Source organism: Pundamilia nyererei, unplaced genomic scaffold (genome assembly GCF_000239375.1).
Source record: "Pundamilia nyererei isolate P.nyererei 1_Seehausen unplaced genomic scaffold, PunNye1.0 scaffold00027, whole genome shotgun sequence".
Taxonomy (NCBI): domain Eukaryota; kingdom Metazoa; phylum Chordata; class Actinopteri; order Cichliformes; family Cichlidae; genus Pundamilia; species Pundamilia nyererei.
The window spans coordinates 3,841,234-3,857,449 of record NW_005187428.1 but is presented as its reverse complement, the minus strand read 5'-3'; the positions used below and the strand labels follow the sequence as shown (position 1 = coordinate 3,857,449).

Below are 16,216 nucleotides of genomic sequence, written 5' to 3'. Positions count from 1 at the left end.
GAAACGGGCTTCCATATTTAGCCCACATAAATGCAACCACATAAAATTGTATGTTCCTATCTCTTTAAATGTTTAAAGTCTTATAAGAACTACGATAGTATTTACTGAATCACCATGAGGAGGAACTGATGTAAACGTGTGTTGAGACTGGGATTTCTACAAGTCTTACTGCATGTGCTATAAAAAGCTAACTTTCTAAACCACTCTAATCATGTAATATCTGCATATGGAAAATACCACCTTCATCATAATTAGAGAATGAAAAACAAAATCACTCAGGAAACTATCTGAAACTGAACTGAATTGAAAAGATAAATGTAAAAATGGCAACAAATTAAAGATATTACAAAACTATATCCAATGTGACCATCTAGTACCTTCTGGAAAGTTTAGGGATGCTGGAAAAGAGTTCATCCAGAGACTTTTGGAAACCTGGCACTGGGCAAACCAGGGGGCGGGGAGTGACATCATTGCCATCAGCATCCACCACCTGCAAAGACACGGAGTCAAAGTCACATGGTTGCCAGCTTTAACCAGGAAGTTTTAGTTAAAACTCAGTTTGTTAACCATAAGATGAGAGAACTTTGAGGTTTTCAGTTCCAAAGAGAGCTAATTTGAGGTTAGTTTTCTTTGAGTTGGCTGGTTTGACAAGAACCTAAATCCCAGTCAGAGATGAAAGGGATCAAAATGGAGATTTGTCTTTCTTCGTGCTTCAGACTCAGAACAATAGCTGAACTGCGCAGAGAGTCCAGAGTTTGGGCAGCTAATCTGAGCAAATAAAGAGTGAAATCCAGAACAGAGCAGAAATGTCAAACGGGTTTCAGGCATGAAGATCAGACCTGAGAAGGTGAAAACCTGCACAATGATGAAGAGGAGCAGTGTGAACAGCAAAAAAGAGAGGTTACAAGCCCGAAGAAGAGGTGGCAGATGTAGACAAGATGATAAACGTAAATTTTTTCTACTTTTACAGCAATTATTATTAAGTATTAAAGTTATTAAATCTTCTTTATTTCAGCATAACTAATACCAAATTTTATCCAAAGTTCATTTGTAACTTTTCCAGAATGTTCTTCTTCTATTATTTAGATGTGTTAGGTATTGCACTTTGTTTAATAGTCGGTTATATATTTTACCTTCACTATCAATAAGGAAATGACCTATATAATTTGTATCATGAATAAACCCTCTAAACTTAATCTTAGGTACTTAATATCAAGTGGAAGAGAAACTATTAACATGCATACAAACTATAGAATGTTTGCCTTCAAAGTAAAAGCTGCACCTTTTTAACTGTGTTGACAATAGCACTAAGGCATAACTTTTACTTTGAAGGTGATGATTATGGTTTCTACATTTATGGTTCCTCTTTTGCAAGTTTTACTGCAGCTTGGCAAGTAGATATGCAAAGCAAATGTGGAAGCCTGGTTCTTCCACTGGGGGAAAACAATGTAAAAATTTTAGGTTACTATTCCAAAATTTTGACTTACTGATTGAATGTTTAAAATGCTGACTGATCTTGAGTCAAAGTTTAAGATAACGAACTTGATTTTTTTTTTAGTTATCCCATCAACAAAAAACAAAACAAAACAAAAAAAACAAGAAAAAAATAGCAAAATAGTAATTTCTTACCAGCAATGTGTGGCTACATGAGAAATCTCTATAAATTAAGATATTAAGATATGAACCTGCATCACCATCATGAAGAAAGAGTTTTAAGCTAATGCTAAATACCCGAACTTTTCCAATAAGATCTTTATTTCTCCTTTTCTGTTCCTCAGGGTTTTCTTTTTGGTTATAACCATTGCCTGTTAAAGTGCCTTGACAAAGTCCTGATCCTGAGGATGTCTTTGTTAGAGAAGTTCTGGAACAAAGCATAATGAACACAAGTTTTAAGTTAGTAGCTAATCTGTTAACTATCACTGACAGCTAGCCCAGATAAGCTAATGCTATTATAACTTTCTCTAATCATAAACTTTACTTAATTGTTTTTTACATTTTATAAACAGTTAACTTACATACTAGAACAACCACTATTTTTCTTCATCTTTTCTCCTCTTCAATTTGGGGCTCAAAGCTAATTTTTCTGCAATTTCAGCAATGGTACAAAGCTAACGACCTATGGCCGTTATTTAGCCTGCACATGAAGTTAGTGTCACACAGAAAAGCCCCCCTCTTCTTTATGTCTAACAATAATGTCCTACCAATCTGAAACTGACTTCTTATTAAACTATTCTTGAGCGAAATGGTAGCAGAATTATAACTTCAAGATGGGAACAAGCAAAACAAAAAAGCTGAATAAATATAAAAGGTTATTCTTATATTACAGCAAAGACAGGATTTATTTTAAAGAGAACTCTTAAACCATATTTGACTGGTTATTCTACATATGGAGTCGCAATAAGCACTAAAATTAATGAGGCTTTAGCTCATGAAATGAAAACAATGTGAAAGATAAGATAACCATGGAGTGTGGAAGTCAGTATTATTAGTAGAGAAGGTGTATGAATACTCAAGTGAGCAGTGTGGTGTTGTAAAGGCATGAGGAGAGGTGTAAAGGTGTAAGAAAAATTACACGTAGTTCCACAAGGTGACAGTAAAGAGCTGACACGGTGCCGCTGTTATTATGGAGTACAACACATCACCTGGTGCTGCTGCCTGTTTTAGATTGCATTGCACTTGTTTTTATAAGACTTATAGGAACTGTAAAGGAAAATACCAGCGAAAGGAAACCACAAATGTACTGATCTATCTATTGCCTGGACCCGTATTGTTCAATAGTAGGCCTACTTAATAAACAATTGCTTTTTAAAAAATCAGCAGCCCTAAAAATATCATTTCTTTCTATTCAGTAAAGCATTTGTCATGGTGTTAAAAAAAAGCATATAGCATAGGGTACCAATATGCTTTCACAATTCAGTGATCACAGATTTGCACTTGTTTAAGCCTTAAGCTAAGGACTGGGGACTTTGTACTTCTTAGACCAAACCTTTACAATCACGCGGCAGACAGGATCTTTATAGTGTAGATATAACATTGGACATGATAAGCTAATATTTATTTATTTATTACTTTGAAGTGAAAGGTTATAATTAGCTGGTGTCTTACATTCAACAAGTTTTGCGTGAAAAAAACGCTTTAAAATAATCAATAATAATAATAATAATAAACAGAATAATACAGTCATGAAACCATGACTGTTTCATTAATTAACTGGAATATAAAGTACTGTGCTCCCAGAGACGTGTGGAAGTGTAGGCTCCATACCAAAGTGTGTTTCTTTGGAGCGTTATCCCACGGTTACTTGAACGCAGCCTAGCTTAGTGATTGACAGCTCCTTTAACCAAGCGTTTGAAGTGGGAGGGCTTTAGGTCATTATCCATTTCCGGAACCAGAGGAGCACACACACATACACACGTGTGAGAAAACCTGGCGTTCAGTGTTGCCTGCTCTCTTCTGAATATCACCAGGTCCAGGTAGGTGACTGGGAACGTTTGGAAGAGCAAAAGTCCTTTTTTTTAATTATTTGCTTTTACCAGCGACATTTGAGTTCAGGTTTACAAACACGTTAACTGGGGGTGTTAGCTAGCTAATAGATGCTCTGCCGTCTTTGCTAAGTTTTGAGTGATAACTAATCCCCTTCATTTAGTCTTTTAAGTGCCTGCTTCAAGCTTGGATCCGTCAGGAAGTCTGTGCAAGTGTTTGGCGTTTGGAAAATAAGGAGTGTTTGCAGCCATATTTCGCTACCGCAGTCCCACAAACGGTAAGTTGTTGGTATTGTTTTCTAGGCCAGTAATGCCCACTTAGTTATGTTATCGTTACTCGCAGATACTGAAATGTAGCGTTCACAGTTATACTTTGTGCTTTCCATTTCTACGTAGAGTCACGTAATAACGGGTAACTGATGTTGTAGTACTGATGTTATACCATGTCATCAGTGCTGGTATCTTGCCACACGCTTCAGATCTGACTGGTGCGTCACACCAAAACAAAGCGTGCTGTAGTGTTGCACTTCGACAGTTTTGAGGTTGTCCCTGCAGCAGTCAAAGCAGAAATACGCCTCGCCTTGGTAGTGTCCACGAGGCGTCCGATTCAGATGACCAACGCATTTCGGTGGCTCCTTTCAGTGTGACGGAGTAGCAGCTCTACCCTGAGCTCCTCATTTCATCTGCAAGGGTATAGCCCACACACCCTTTGGAGGAAACTTCAGTTCTGTCAGTTGTATCTGTAGGCTCACTCCTTTGATCACTACACATGGTTCATGGCTGCAGAAAGAGGCCATTAGAAACTAGAGCATTTGGTAAATTGACAGCGTCACACACACGATTCAGTGTGACAGACTGGTACAACATCCATGCTATTGCACCACACCAAACCGTCAGTCAAAATATTGGAGTGTTTCTTTAACCTGATTTTTAAAAAATGAAATGAATAAAGCATACCATTCAGACTAAAACAGGAGAAAGTGCTGGGCTGTAAACAAGCAAGCTGATGTTTAAAAAAAACCCCAAAACAAATCACACAAAAATACCACACCGTGAGACTCAGGTTTTATATATGTGTGCGGCTCATACTGTTAACTAAATTCCTTATTGCTCCAGCTGGGCACTAATGGCTGAATCCGAGCCTGTGACCGTCGTCGTCCCAGTTGGAGAAAAGCGAGGGTGCCCGGAAGATGAAAAAGATGATGCACCATCAAAGAAACCAAAATTTGAGAGCGATCACGAAAATGGGGGTCCTCCGCAGCAAGATGAGATGGACGAGCCCGAGGGGGACGCAAGTGATGGAGAGGAGGATGGTGACACATTTGCTAACATGATGAAGCATGGTCTCACCGAGCTCGATGTTGGCATCCTAAAGTATGTCAGTGACCACGAAGGCTTCTCTGGAGTCCTGAAGGAAAGGTTTGTTTGTCATCTGGAGTTAATGAAGGATTTAAGGAGTTTGCTTAACAAAGAGTAACCAATCACTTTCTTTGTTTTTTGCACTCAGATATTCTGATTTTGTTGTGCATGAAATCAACAAAAATGGCAAGATTGTGCATTTGGATGACCTCTCTGTCCCGGCGGAGGCTGAGGTAACTTTGCTTCTTCTGCTATTTTAACAAGCCTCAGATTTATCATGAAGGCACACTTTACATTAACAAAATAAGACTAAAGAGGACTCCAGGATCGGGTTACATAATACTCTCCAATATGGTTTTTGGTTTGTTTTTCTGCTGTTTAGGAAGCCCAAGAACCTGAACAACAGCCAAAAGAATGCGACCTGCTAACTGAAGAGCAGAAAAAGCAGCTTGGAGAGCTTCAGCTGTTCAAGAACAAAGAGGGAAATGTCTCAATTGAGGTAACAGGTTAAAAGGAGTGCTCCAATAAAAAAGCACACAAAAATCCATAAAACTAGCTGACAGCTTTATGTAATGTTCTTATTCATTTATAGGTACTGGATGATTCTAAAGAGAAACGGACATTGGTCCACAAAGCCATCAAGAATCAGTTTCCTGGTTTGGAAACAAAGACTGAAGAGAGGGAAGGGCGGAAGTTTATAGTGGCTTATCATGCTGCTGGGAAGAAGGCTTTAGCAGGTATGTGGATCTCAGGATGGAAGGCCAAACTAAGTTAATGTTTTAGGAATGTTAATGAAATTTATTGCACGCCTTCCTCACTTCAGCTTATATTTTATCTACTGCAGTGCATGTAGCCCGAGCAGTAAAATACGATGCATGCGCTTTTGTGTAAGCATGGTCAACACACCTGCATGTTTCTACTGAGACCTTTACTCAACACCACAAAGGATGGTAGAGATTAGCAGAGCCACACAGGCCAAAAGAAAGCTCTTCTGTTTAGATATCACACTTCACTCCAGGCCCATGCATGAGATCTCACCCCTGACAACTCTACCCACAGACCATAAGACTCTCTTTCTTAGTAACATTATTCTATCCTCCTTTTGCTCTTCTCTGGTGGATAGAAGTCAAAACAACTACAGGTAAGAACTTATTCTCCTCCCAGCACCAGAGGAAATGGTTAAAAGCCATGTGGAGTTGGGTTACACTTAGCTTAGGATAAAATACTGTTTCGTAAAATCAGCTTTAATATCGTGTGTCCATGTCGTTTTGCAATAAAGTGATTGGATCTGAGTGCCAAAGCAAGGTTGTTGGCTAACTGCTGAGATATGTTTGGAAGTACAGGATCTATAATGAGTATTTCTATAATATTTGGGACTTTTAAAGGACATGCTATGTTTTAATATTAAAAAACATCACAGCATGTTTTTCATCACACCATTTTTCTGTCTCCACAAAAGCTCCAAGGAAACACTTTTGGCCCAAAAACCGTGGCAGTTTCTGCCACTTTGTTCTGTATAAGGAGAACAAAGACACCATGGATGCTATCAATGTGCTTTCAAAGTTCCTCAGGTAGGAGACGTGTGTGTTTTTTAGTTTGTTTTATAAAAAGTAAGGATCATTCATTGATAAAAGAGCCAACACACTAACGGATGTGTGAAATGTTTTTTGCAGTTAAGTTTTGCAGCCCTATGTATAATGATGGATGTCTCTCTAGGCTTAGACCCAACATGTTTTCCTACATGGGAACCAAGGACAAGAGGGCCATTACTGTGCAGGAGATAGCGGTGCTCAAGTGAGTGTTATAATGCAGAGCCCTGCAGTTACTAGTGTGCAGATATTTTTTGTTTTTTTGATGATTATGCTAGATGTGTGTTGTTATTGATTCTAATTTATCTCTGATGGGTTCTTGCACAGGATCAGTAATTATAACAGCCTCTTCTTTGTTCACTTAGGATCACTGCAGAGAGGCTGGCTCACCTCAACAAGTGCCTCATGAACCTCAAGCTTGGAAACTTTTGCTACAAAAATCACCCTCTAAAGCTGGGGGAACTGCAGGGAAACCATTTCACTGTGGTGATAAGGTCAGCAGGTGTTAATATACACAGTGCTTGTTTCAGAAATAGATTTTAAAAGCTCGGCATTTGTTAAACTGCCAATTTGAACTGAGGTCACCTTTATTGGCAGTCTCTTCCTGTTTAAAGGGAAGTTTTGTCCTCACTGTGATCAAGTGTTTTCTCCAGGTGGATTAAAGGAAACGGAGTTAAATTGTCCTGCAAAACCATGATGCATTTTTTTAAATTGCTTTTCAGGGTAAAGTGTTCAATGGCTCATTGTTTTTTGTCTTTGTGTTTGCAGGAACATCACAGGAACAGACGAGCAGGTTGATCAGGCAATGAAATCCCTCAAGCAGACAGGTTTCATAAACTACTACGGCATGCAGCGTTTTGGCACAACAGCTGTGCCCACGCATCACGTGGGCAGGTGAGGTCATGACATGGAGATTGTTGCGTAAATTATATAACTATAGGACCATAAACTATAGTGTTTTCCCTCACTTTGTTGGGGACAGGGCTATTCTGAAAAACGACTGGAATGAGGTGATGGATTTGATTCTGAAACCCCGTCCTGGAGGTAAATGTACCACCCTCACTCTGTTTTCTGCTGCAGTTGAAGCGGTTGCAAAAAGTATTTCAAGTTTCCCATTGTCTCGTTTTTTTCTTTTACAGCGGAGAAAGAATTTCTGGTCCGCTGCAGGGAAGAGTGGGCAAAGACTCAGGATCCGGAGGCAGCACTGAAAAAGCTTCCCAACAAGCGCTGTGTGGAAGGACAGCTGCTGAGAGGCCTGTCTATGTATGGCAAGAAAAACATCGTCACTGCATTTGGACTGGTTGGTTTTCTATTGCAGTCTTGTAACAAGTTGATGCAGCAGAACCGAAGGCTTTACCTTAATTATTCCGCAAATAAATCTTCCTTGTTTACAAGTTACAGTTACCCATGAAACAATTCAGTCAGAGATTCAGACGTACCTCTAGCCTCAATGGAAATTAAATTTTGTGCTCACGCTCTTTTGCTCTTCTCTAGATCCCCCGGAACAACCGCCTGATGTACATCCACAGCTACCAGAGCAGAGTGTGGAACACCATGGTGAGCCGCAGAATTGAAGCCTTTGGTCTGAAGGCTGTGAAGGGAGACCTGGTACTCAAAGGAAGTAAGTTGGCCTTTAAATCACCTGCCTAATGTTGATTATTAAGAGTGGGACACTGTGGGATATGTACAGTAAACTGTAGCTTTTAACCTGGATTCTGTACAGGTCAGTAAATGAGATACAAAGTGTCTTGTTAGCAAACTTTAAATGAGTTGAAAAGTGATTTTCACCCAAGGATCAACATACATGTCTATGTTTGGGTATCTTCTCAGGAAGAGGAAGTGTGTTAATGTAGAGTGGGTACATTTTATCCTGAACAAATTCAGGTTGGGTGGGTCACATTTAGTAGTGGTCACACTTGCTCTGTGCTCATTTTAGCCACGCACAATCTGTCCTCACAGAGAGGCCACCTTTTAAAAGCATAAGAATGATACAGATGCATTAAAACACAAGTGCAATGTAGGATTAGAAACCTGAAAGGCTTATTGAGGTTCCAACAAAAAAACAGCTGGTCATTTTTTTTCTTTCTTATGATATCATCTTCCAAATGTTATGTTTCCAAAGCCACGGCACACGTGCTGTCTGCAGAGGAGGCAGAGAATCAATCCATCCACAACATTGTGATGCCACTTCCAGGGTTTGATGTCATTTACCCCACACACCACAGTAAGTATAGGCTATGTATAATGCAGAGTTGAGTTTTTATAGCATATAACCCAAGTTAACATTGGGTTATTTTAACACTAATGTATTTAAGATGGTAACACCTGTATAACAAAGTAACGGGTGCTTCCGGTGGAATAGTCTGAGTGGTTCAATAAAATAAAAATTGACATAAAACATTAAATAAACTTACAGCAGAGGAGAAAATTGTTTTGTTTTGTGTTACACTGTCAGTCATACCTGTGTGTTTTGTTTTAGTCGGAGAAGGTTACAGAGAGCTGCTCACTGCAGACGGGCTGGACATCGACAACATGAGGCACAAAGTGAAGGACTACTCTCTGGCCGGAGCCTACAGGCGCATCATCATCAGACCCGCTGATGTCAGCTGGTCAGCACCTCTCATTGCCTTTTTCACACAATGCAGTGCATGACTTGTAACAATCACAATTACTGTTGTGCTTTGCTCTTTCACAGTTAAACATAATGGTAGTGATAGATTAATTGTGTACTGCTCTTACTGAATGCTTTGTTAAACTGTTGCTCTGTTTACTGTAGTACTACATTTCCTTGTATTTGTCGCTGTTCTGTGCAGGGAGGTCATTAATTACGATGACCCCAGGGTGTCTCTGGTGCATAGTGATTTTGAGAAACTAGAGAACAAACCCGCACCTGTCTTCAACAAAGGTAAACTTATTTTTACGCCTGTTTAGATTTGTGTCAACGATGGATGTAAAATTTTATTTAATTTCCATAGATTAAAAGTTTTAAACTTGCAGGCATAAGTCAAGTATGCATAAACTCAGTTTATTTAAAAGGGAAACTGACAATAAAACTTACAATATGAGATCATTTCAAGGGCAGATTTTGAATGAACTACAATAATAAATGGAGGACATGTATGATATCCAACAATCAAAAGCATGAATTATTTATTTTACTAGTTAAAGTAGAAGAAATAATGTTTTGTTTACAACCTGCATAAACTGTGCCACTCTCCTTCCTCCTGACAGAGGGGAAATATCGCGCTCTGCGGATGGAGTTCTCGCTGCCTCCATCGACCTACGCTACTATGGCAATCAGAGAAGTCCTCAAGCTGGACACCAGCATCAAGAAACAGACGCAGCTTAACACGACCTGGTTTAACTGAGACCACGACACCTTCAGGCATGAACTGGACTGTTGATGCAGTGGCTGCTTACTGTTGTTTTTAAGTCATGTGTAATATGTGTGTATGAGAGAGCATTTGGGTTTTATACAAACCCAAAGATAATTTCTTTGACGTACAAAGAGCAACAGTTTATAATTATTGAACTTGTTTATGTTTTTATTTGCTTTGACAGGTTTTTGTGCTGCACATTGCGATTTCACATATTTTGACAAGATTTAAATATGTTGTGTGCTTTCAGGGCGCTCACACATTCAATAACTACTGCTGCTGGTTTTGTACAGAGATGAGAACTTCTTTTTAGCTCAAAGCTAATAGCATAAGTTTTTTTGAGAAGGAAGAGAAATTAAAATTGTTGAGAGAATCGGCACAGTGTGTGTATGAACAAAAAAATCTGAAATATTATTTTTCTTTTTTTGTCCTTCCACTTGTAAAAGTGGTAATAAAGCTGTTATCTCTCCTTTGAGTCTTTTCCTCTGCAAGATGTTGTGATTGCAATGATTACAGTAACACCGTCTCCCTCTAGTGGTTGACTCCTACTACCAAAACAAAAGTGAACAGATCCAGACTACTGATCCTACTGGACACAGTTAGTAGTGGTGGAAGAAGCACTATTTTATTTTTTGTATTCCATTTTATATCACTACAGATAAGCTTAGTTCACATTTAGTGGGGGGGTTGAGATCCAAATGTACAAAATATTAATATTTGATTCTGAAGCATAATTAGTTGCCTGCTAATAAAACTGAAGTACGGTTGAGTACTACAGTACCGTACAGACTGTTCAACACTCTCAGGTGTAAGCTGGATTTTTGATGCAAGCTACAAAAAACTAGTGCTGCTACTTACTGTTGTGGTTGGAAGACTGTTATATGTGAGTCTGAGAGAGGATTTAGGTTTTATATAAACCCAAAGGTAATATTCTGTGAAGTGCAAAGTAACTGTTGATGGTTATTCAGCTTTTTTATGCTTTTACTTGTTACTTGCGAGGCTGTATACTTTTTAGGGTGCTCACACTTGGAGTAATCCTTCTGGTTTACTGTGCAGAGATGATGACCAGTTTTAGCTGTAAGCTAAAATGTGTTAAATTTAGAAAAAGCAGGTAAAATTGTTGAATCAGGAATGCAATGACAATTATGGTTTGAATTTGACTCTTAGATGTAGTAATGACGCTGTTACGGCCTCTGATCTCTAGAAGGCGTCTGGCTAAATGATGTGACTGCAAAGAACTGATTAACACAGTCGCCCTCTAGTGGTAGTCAGTGCCAACATCAGTATGCTAGTATCAGTATGCAGCTGGTCAACAGGCATGGTGGCCCAGACCAACTGCAATCCTCTCAAATTATTACAGATCTCTGCAGTGATCTGTAATAATTTAAGGTCATTTCTTAATCATTTATTTATAAACAGCTAGTAAAGTACAAAAAAGATGAGAAGTGAGAGTCCAGTTGAAACAGATATTTGAAAGAAACTGGAGATATGAATTGTCTCTTAGTTTATTAAATGTATTAAAGCAGAAGCACTTTGCCTCTAAAGCGCTGAATGTATGGAACGTTACAAGAGTTAAAAAGGCAAAAAGATCAAAAACATATTTTTAATGCGTAAAACAATGTGAATAATTCTTATAATAATGAAGTGCTACTGTAAGCAAATGTTTTTATCATGTTATATATATATATATATTGGCCAGATAGATAAATAGATGGGATAGATGAATACACAGTATATGATATGATTATGTATATGTATATGATATGATTCTTAAAACAAACCTAAAACAACTGAGCTCGTGTGGCGCAGTAGACAGAGATAGTGATGGTGACCAGGGTGACCAGAAGAATAATACGGATGATCATGTAGAGGGAATAATCCTTGTCCTCAAATTCCATTGAGCCAACCACCCACACCCCTTTCCCAAACTTGATCTGTGGGAAACAAAAGAGTGGAAATCTTGTTATTTACACAAGCGCTGCACATTTTACCAAAGGTAAAGACGGGAAGATACTGGAGTAGGGATAGAACGTAACTTTCTGCTAAATCGGGAGCTTAAGGTTTTTGAAATGAAAAAAATAAATTAAACTGGGTACTTAAAGTTCACTCTCTTGATACTTCCATATTTTTAAATTTTCAGAGGACTGCCTTTATTTATGAAGTCACGTTAGAGCGTTGTAGCTTGTTAGAACTTTCAATGAAATAAAACAGTTGGACCATGTCCTCCATAACATTGTGTCATCCGTTTGTCTTTTTGTGGCCTGACCTTTACATCCACCTGTGTGGAGTGAGCACGAGGTGGGCTGGAAGGTGTGTCCAGGAACAGCTTATCATCCTGAAGGATGCAGACCACATACTGAACGTCACCTACGAAGGCTTGAGCCTCCTTTGCTGTCATGGCTTTGGAGAATCCCCGACCCTGCAGGAGGAAGAGTGAGTCCAAGGCTCTAAGGGCAGTGACTGAAGTTAATTAGACAGATAATACAATGAGCACTGAAAACCTTATCAGCAGCACTTTATGAGTAATGTGTGGGAATGGGTGTACTGTATGACAGCTATGAGCTGTTATACACCAAAAGTAAAGAAAAAGATAAATATTGTAAGCATCTATTGTAAAAAACTTTAAAATCCTCCAAAAGGTCTTTAATATTCAGTCCCCATCTTATCTTACTCACAGTACCTTATCACCTAAATAGAGAACTTCACTTTCAGACGCTGGCCTTCTTGTAGTTCCTAGGTTATTTAAAAGCAGAATGAGATGCAGAGCCTTCGGTTTTCAGGCCCTTCTCCTGTGGAACCAGCTCACCGTTTGGATTTGTTGGATTACGCTTAAAACTGTCCTGTTTGATAAAGCATATAGTTAGGGCTGAATCAGGTGACTCTGAATCCAGTCCATACTTATGCTGCAATAGGCATAGGCTGCTGGGTATTCCCATGATGCACTGAGTGTTTCTTCGTCACTCTTTTTTTTTTCATGCACTATATGTTTGTACACCTCTCTGGATTTTAGCCTGATTCTGCCAGAGGTTTCTTCCTGTTAAAAGAGTTTTTCTTCCCACTGTCGCCAAGTGCTTGCTCATAGAGGGTTTTCTGATGGTTGGGATTTTCTCTGTTATTTTTTCTCTATTATTTTCTATTATGACAGAAAAAACAAAACCAAAACAAATCATTGTACTAGAACTATATTAAAGCGACCTCATGGCTGTACTCACAGTAACGATAATTATGCTGTTCGCAGTGATGATCTTGTTTTGTAGATTATTGAAGCTGGGGTCAGGGTGGTAGAAAAAGGGCTTCAGCTCCTTCTCCCAGTTGTCCAGCTTAATGACTGTTTTCAAGTGCTGGTCTGCGGAGCCGTTTACTGTTGGAGACTGAAACTGGATGACTGTGGCGTTCTTCTCATGGGCAAACTGAGTATGTTGTGTAATAGAGGGACAGTAAATTGTGACAAAAGGACATAAAAAAATACAAGCATGACATGTCATAAAGGAAATTACACCATAGAAAATATGCAGCAGCAATAAAAATAATAAAGCAAACTTTTCTGTTCTGATGTATGTTCTATATGTTAACGAGCCAAATGAGTAGTCACATAAATTGCATTTCTATTGTTATATGTCAGAAATTTGTAAGGTTTTGATTACGACATTTAATACAACATTACAACATTCAATAGAAAGAGTAAGGACAAATCTAAGAAATTATGACTCTTAGAGGTGGATCAGTGCATTGACTCAGAGGAAGATGAGGAAAATGAACAGGAACCTCTGAAGATGACCAGTCACGTCCCTGGACCTTCATGATCGCAGTCTGGATTATGTCAAACCTGGTGCCAGTTACCACAATATTCCTCCCTCCACTAAAACGCACACAAACATATGTATTCACACCAAAAACACAGGAAAATGCATATTAAGGAATTGTACTCCTACCCACACAAAAATAAGAGCACAAGCACACACAGAGAATTAAGGGAAGACAGGCGGGGTTCTTAAAATGCACGTGTGGTAATTTTAATGATTATCATTCTAGTCAGTGTTTCTAATCATGCGGCAGAATTGTGATCAAAAACAATGTCAACTTAGAAGCTTTCTTATTTCTATTTTAAAGGACATATTCAAAAGCAAAACTCAGCCTGTGTCTTATTCTCTTATTTCTGTCCATTGAGACAGTAATCTCTAAACACTGAAGTTTAGAGATTTCAGAAATATGAACTCTGAAAATAACAATGTCAGTCACTGTAGGGAGAGTGAGCAAATTTTCGATCCTACCTACTCTGTAAGACTGTATGTAGGTACAGAATGCATTTAGTACTTGGTCATATTATTCGTATGAGGAGATCAATAGTCTGAATGGATGAAAATAGGACAACAACATACACATTTATCCCCTGAACTTTCATCCTGCCCTGCAGGTAAAATGAAGGCAGTAAAAGTACAACATGTAACAAACAGATAGAGTGAATGTCACAAACACCATGACTGCATACTGCTGTGTTAAACTGACCAGACAAAGCTTGCTTTGGGCTGGTGATCCTGCACAGTGGGGTTTTCAACAAACCGAAAGGTAGCCGGGATGCTTTTTGTGGTTCTCTTTCCATACTTCATTACGACGTCGAGAGGGTCAGAGGGCACTTTATCCACGCGGTATTCTCCTGTCCTGCAGGTGATATTTTCTCCAAAGTGCTCCCTGCCAAGACAAGGACATAGCTCAGTACTCGCTGGCTGAAGGAGTGGGGGTGGCACAAGGTCACCGTGCAGTGGAAGCCAACATGGCAGCAGGCTGACAGCTTGTTAAAATCTGTCTTTGCTGCTTCTCTTGCTCGTTATTTTTCCGTTACCTCTGCCTAAAATGTCACCGTGAATCGGTTTTGACAGAGCACTGGTGGTCACAACAGTACAGGAAAATTGTAAGAGAAAAAACTCCCTCCTCATTGTGACACTAAAGTTTAGGTCAATTCAATTTTTTGCTTCAAGAATATACACATATATAAAAAAATCAATTTATGGACTTCAAAATGTGCGCAAAGCAGAATTTGCATAGAATTAAATGTCTGAATAACAAGTAGCTCTATTAACTGAAGAGGCTGAATTGAAAAAGTTTGGTCTGAATGAGAATTATTGTAAAAAAGAAATCCTTACACACTGCAGTTCACCCCTCCGATGGTAACCTGGACATCTTCCTTACTGCCAGCATTCAGAAATAGTCCAGAGATTGTAATGAGGGTTCCCCCTGCTTTAGGACCTCTATTTGGCATCACCTCCTCAGGCATCGGGTCCTAATGAAGGGGAGAGGGTGTCACCAAATACCACCTTAATACACACTCATATTTCAAGTACACACTAACTACTGGCAGATGCTGGCACACACAAGAATAACACACACAGATACAGCTCCATGTCAGAAACATTGCTTCTCAGCCTGATCTAACCCGACCCACTCTTTCAGAAACATTCAGACACACAAACTCCCACAAGCACCACATCTGCCTCAATTTGCTGAGCAAACAGTTAGGAGGAGCACTCCCCTGTGGGGAAGCTTTAGCAGAGCCAGAGATATGAAAAGCCAGTTAAATAGCTACGCTGTAGCCTCTTAGAGTATTAAAGTGACAAAGGGAACGGCTGCACAGCATCTGGTTAAAGAGGAATGCCTGCACATTTTGACTTACTGTACAGTAAATTACCACAGCAATGTGCATCTAGGTGCCTAATTTACTGTTACATTTAGCATGTTTGGTCAGTCTTCTTAACTGTCATGCCCTTGTTATGTTTTGATAAGAGTTTCTGTGGAGCTAATAAATGGAAAACATAAAACAGTCCATAAAACAACAAAATCAGCTGAAAGCTTTTGGATGAGTTTAATTTCTCAATAAGAAGTTGTACAACTCAACAGATGACGTGTAGCTGAGGACAGTGTATACGTGTGTGTTTGTGAGTGTATATGTGTGTGTTTGTGAGTGTATATGTGTGTGTTTGTGAGTGTGTATGTGTGTGTTTGTGAGTGTGTTTGTGTGTATATGCATTTACCCTGTAGGTGAAGGAAACAGAGGAGGTTCCTCTCTTCCCTCCATTCACCTCGATCTCAACCTGTCCCCAGTCAGCTTTATCAGCAGGTCCAATCTCACACACAACTCTGATCAGAACAACAGAAAAAATAAATTAATTAATAAATAAACAAAAATAAATGCTGGGACTTGACCTGGAAACTCAAAACTGGGTAAAGAATTATTTACTGTTTACATATTAAGGCAAGTTTCAACAGTTTTATGATGGTAATGTCCACTCTACTGCTAACAAGTCATATTTTTAAAATGACTTTTTTTGTAGTGAGAAACAGAATTTTACGTTTTCTCTGAGTCGTGGCAGCGTGAGAATGAAGCTTCACATTTTTAGAACAATGTCATGGAGAA

General features: G+C 39.0%; 3 protein-coding genes across 4 annotated transcripts in view; 1 reads left to right on the top strand and 2 right to left on the bottom strand.

The window, feature by feature from the left end:
- The window catches only part of LOC102203131 (WD repeat-containing protein 78-like), a 10,134-nt gene extending 7,980 nt beyond the window's left edge, over window positions 1-2,154 (bottom strand). The window contains exons 1-3 of the mRNA XM_005728186.1: window positions 2,016-2,154; window positions 1,732-1,861; window positions 378-490 (exon numbers count right to left, since the gene is read on the bottom strand). Of these exons, the coding sequence (XP_005728243.1) occupies window positions 378-490; window positions 1,732-1,861; window positions 2,016-2,044 (272 nt within the window). The 5' untranslated portion in view covers window positions 2,045-2,154. The remainder of the gene's footprint in view (window positions 1-377; window positions 491-1,731; window positions 1,862-2,015) is intronic.
- A 1,221-nt stretch (window positions 2,155-3,375) lies between these two features.
- pus7 (pseudouridine synthase 7) lies at window positions 3,376-10,297 on the top strand. 2 transcript variants are annotated; one of them, XM_005728184.1, is made up of 18 exons: window positions 3,376-3,473; window positions 3,647-3,760; window positions 4,599-4,901; window positions 4,990-5,074; window positions 5,224-5,340; window positions 5,434-5,578; window positions 5,965-5,982; window positions 6,301-6,412; window positions 6,558-6,635; window positions 6,796-6,924; window positions 7,199-7,324; window positions 7,413-7,474; window positions 7,570-7,730; window positions 7,925-8,051; window positions 8,553-8,654; window positions 8,910-9,039; window positions 9,244-9,335; window positions 9,662-10,297. In XM_005728184.1, the coding sequence occupies exons 3-18, from the start codon at window positions 4,609-4,611 to the stop codon at window positions 9,796-9,798; spliced, it is 1,914 nt and encodes a 637-aa protein (XP_005728241.1). In that variant the 5' UTR covers window positions 3,376-3,473; window positions 3,647-3,760; window positions 4,599-4,608; the 3' UTR covers window positions 9,799-10,297. The 2 variants fall into 2 exon arrangements, with proteins under 2 accessions (XP_005728241.1, XP_005728242.1); XM_005728185.2 differs by lacking the exon at window positions 5,965-5,982.
- A 1,013-nt stretch (window positions 10,298-11,310) lies between these two features.
- On the bottom strand, window positions 11,311-15,935 carry LOC102202379 (plexin-B2-like). The gene is made up of 7 exons (XM_005728183.1): window positions 15,834-15,935; window positions 14,949-15,085; window positions 14,314-14,496; window positions 13,573-13,666; window positions 13,020-13,217; window positions 12,074-12,226; window positions 11,311-11,741 (listed from the first exon to the last, which is right to left on the bottom strand). The coding sequence occupies exons 2-7, from the start codon at window positions 15,077-15,079 to the stop codon at window positions 11,589-11,591; spliced, it is 912 nt and encodes a 303-aa protein (XP_005728240.1). The 5' UTR covers window positions 15,080-15,085; window positions 15,834-15,935; the 3' UTR covers window positions 11,311-11,588.
- Between the last annotated feature and the right edge of the window lie 281 nt (window positions 15,936-16,216).

Excerpts from the sequence above, each read along its gene's own strand:
- pus7 (XM_005728184.1), top strand. The coding sequence starts at position 4,609 with ATGGCTGAATCCGAGCCTGTGACCGTCGTCGTCCCAGTTGGAGAAAAG. Across the intron at positions 7,475-7,569 it reads TCTGAAACCCCGTCCTGGAG|CGGAGAAAGAATTTCTGGTC; the intron begins GTAAATGTACCA and ends TTTCTTTTACAG. Across the intron at positions 9,336-9,661 it reads CGCACCTGTCTTCAACAAAG|AGGGGAAATATCGCGCTCTG; the intron begins GTAAACTTATTT and ends TCCTCCTGACAG.
- LOC102202379 (XM_005728183.1), bottom strand. The coding sequence starts at position 15,079 with ATGCCTGAGGAGGTGATGCCAAATAGAGGTCCTAAAGCAGGGGGAACC. Across the intron at positions 13,667-14,313 it reads CCCAAAGCAAGCTTTGTCTG|TGGAGGGAGGAATATTGTGG; the intron begins GTCAGTTTAACA and ends TGTGCGTTTTAG. Across the intron at positions 12,227-13,019 it reads ACAGCATAATTATCGTTACT|GGTCGGGGATTCTCCAAAGC; the intron begins GTGAGTACAGCC and ends TTCCTCCTGCAG.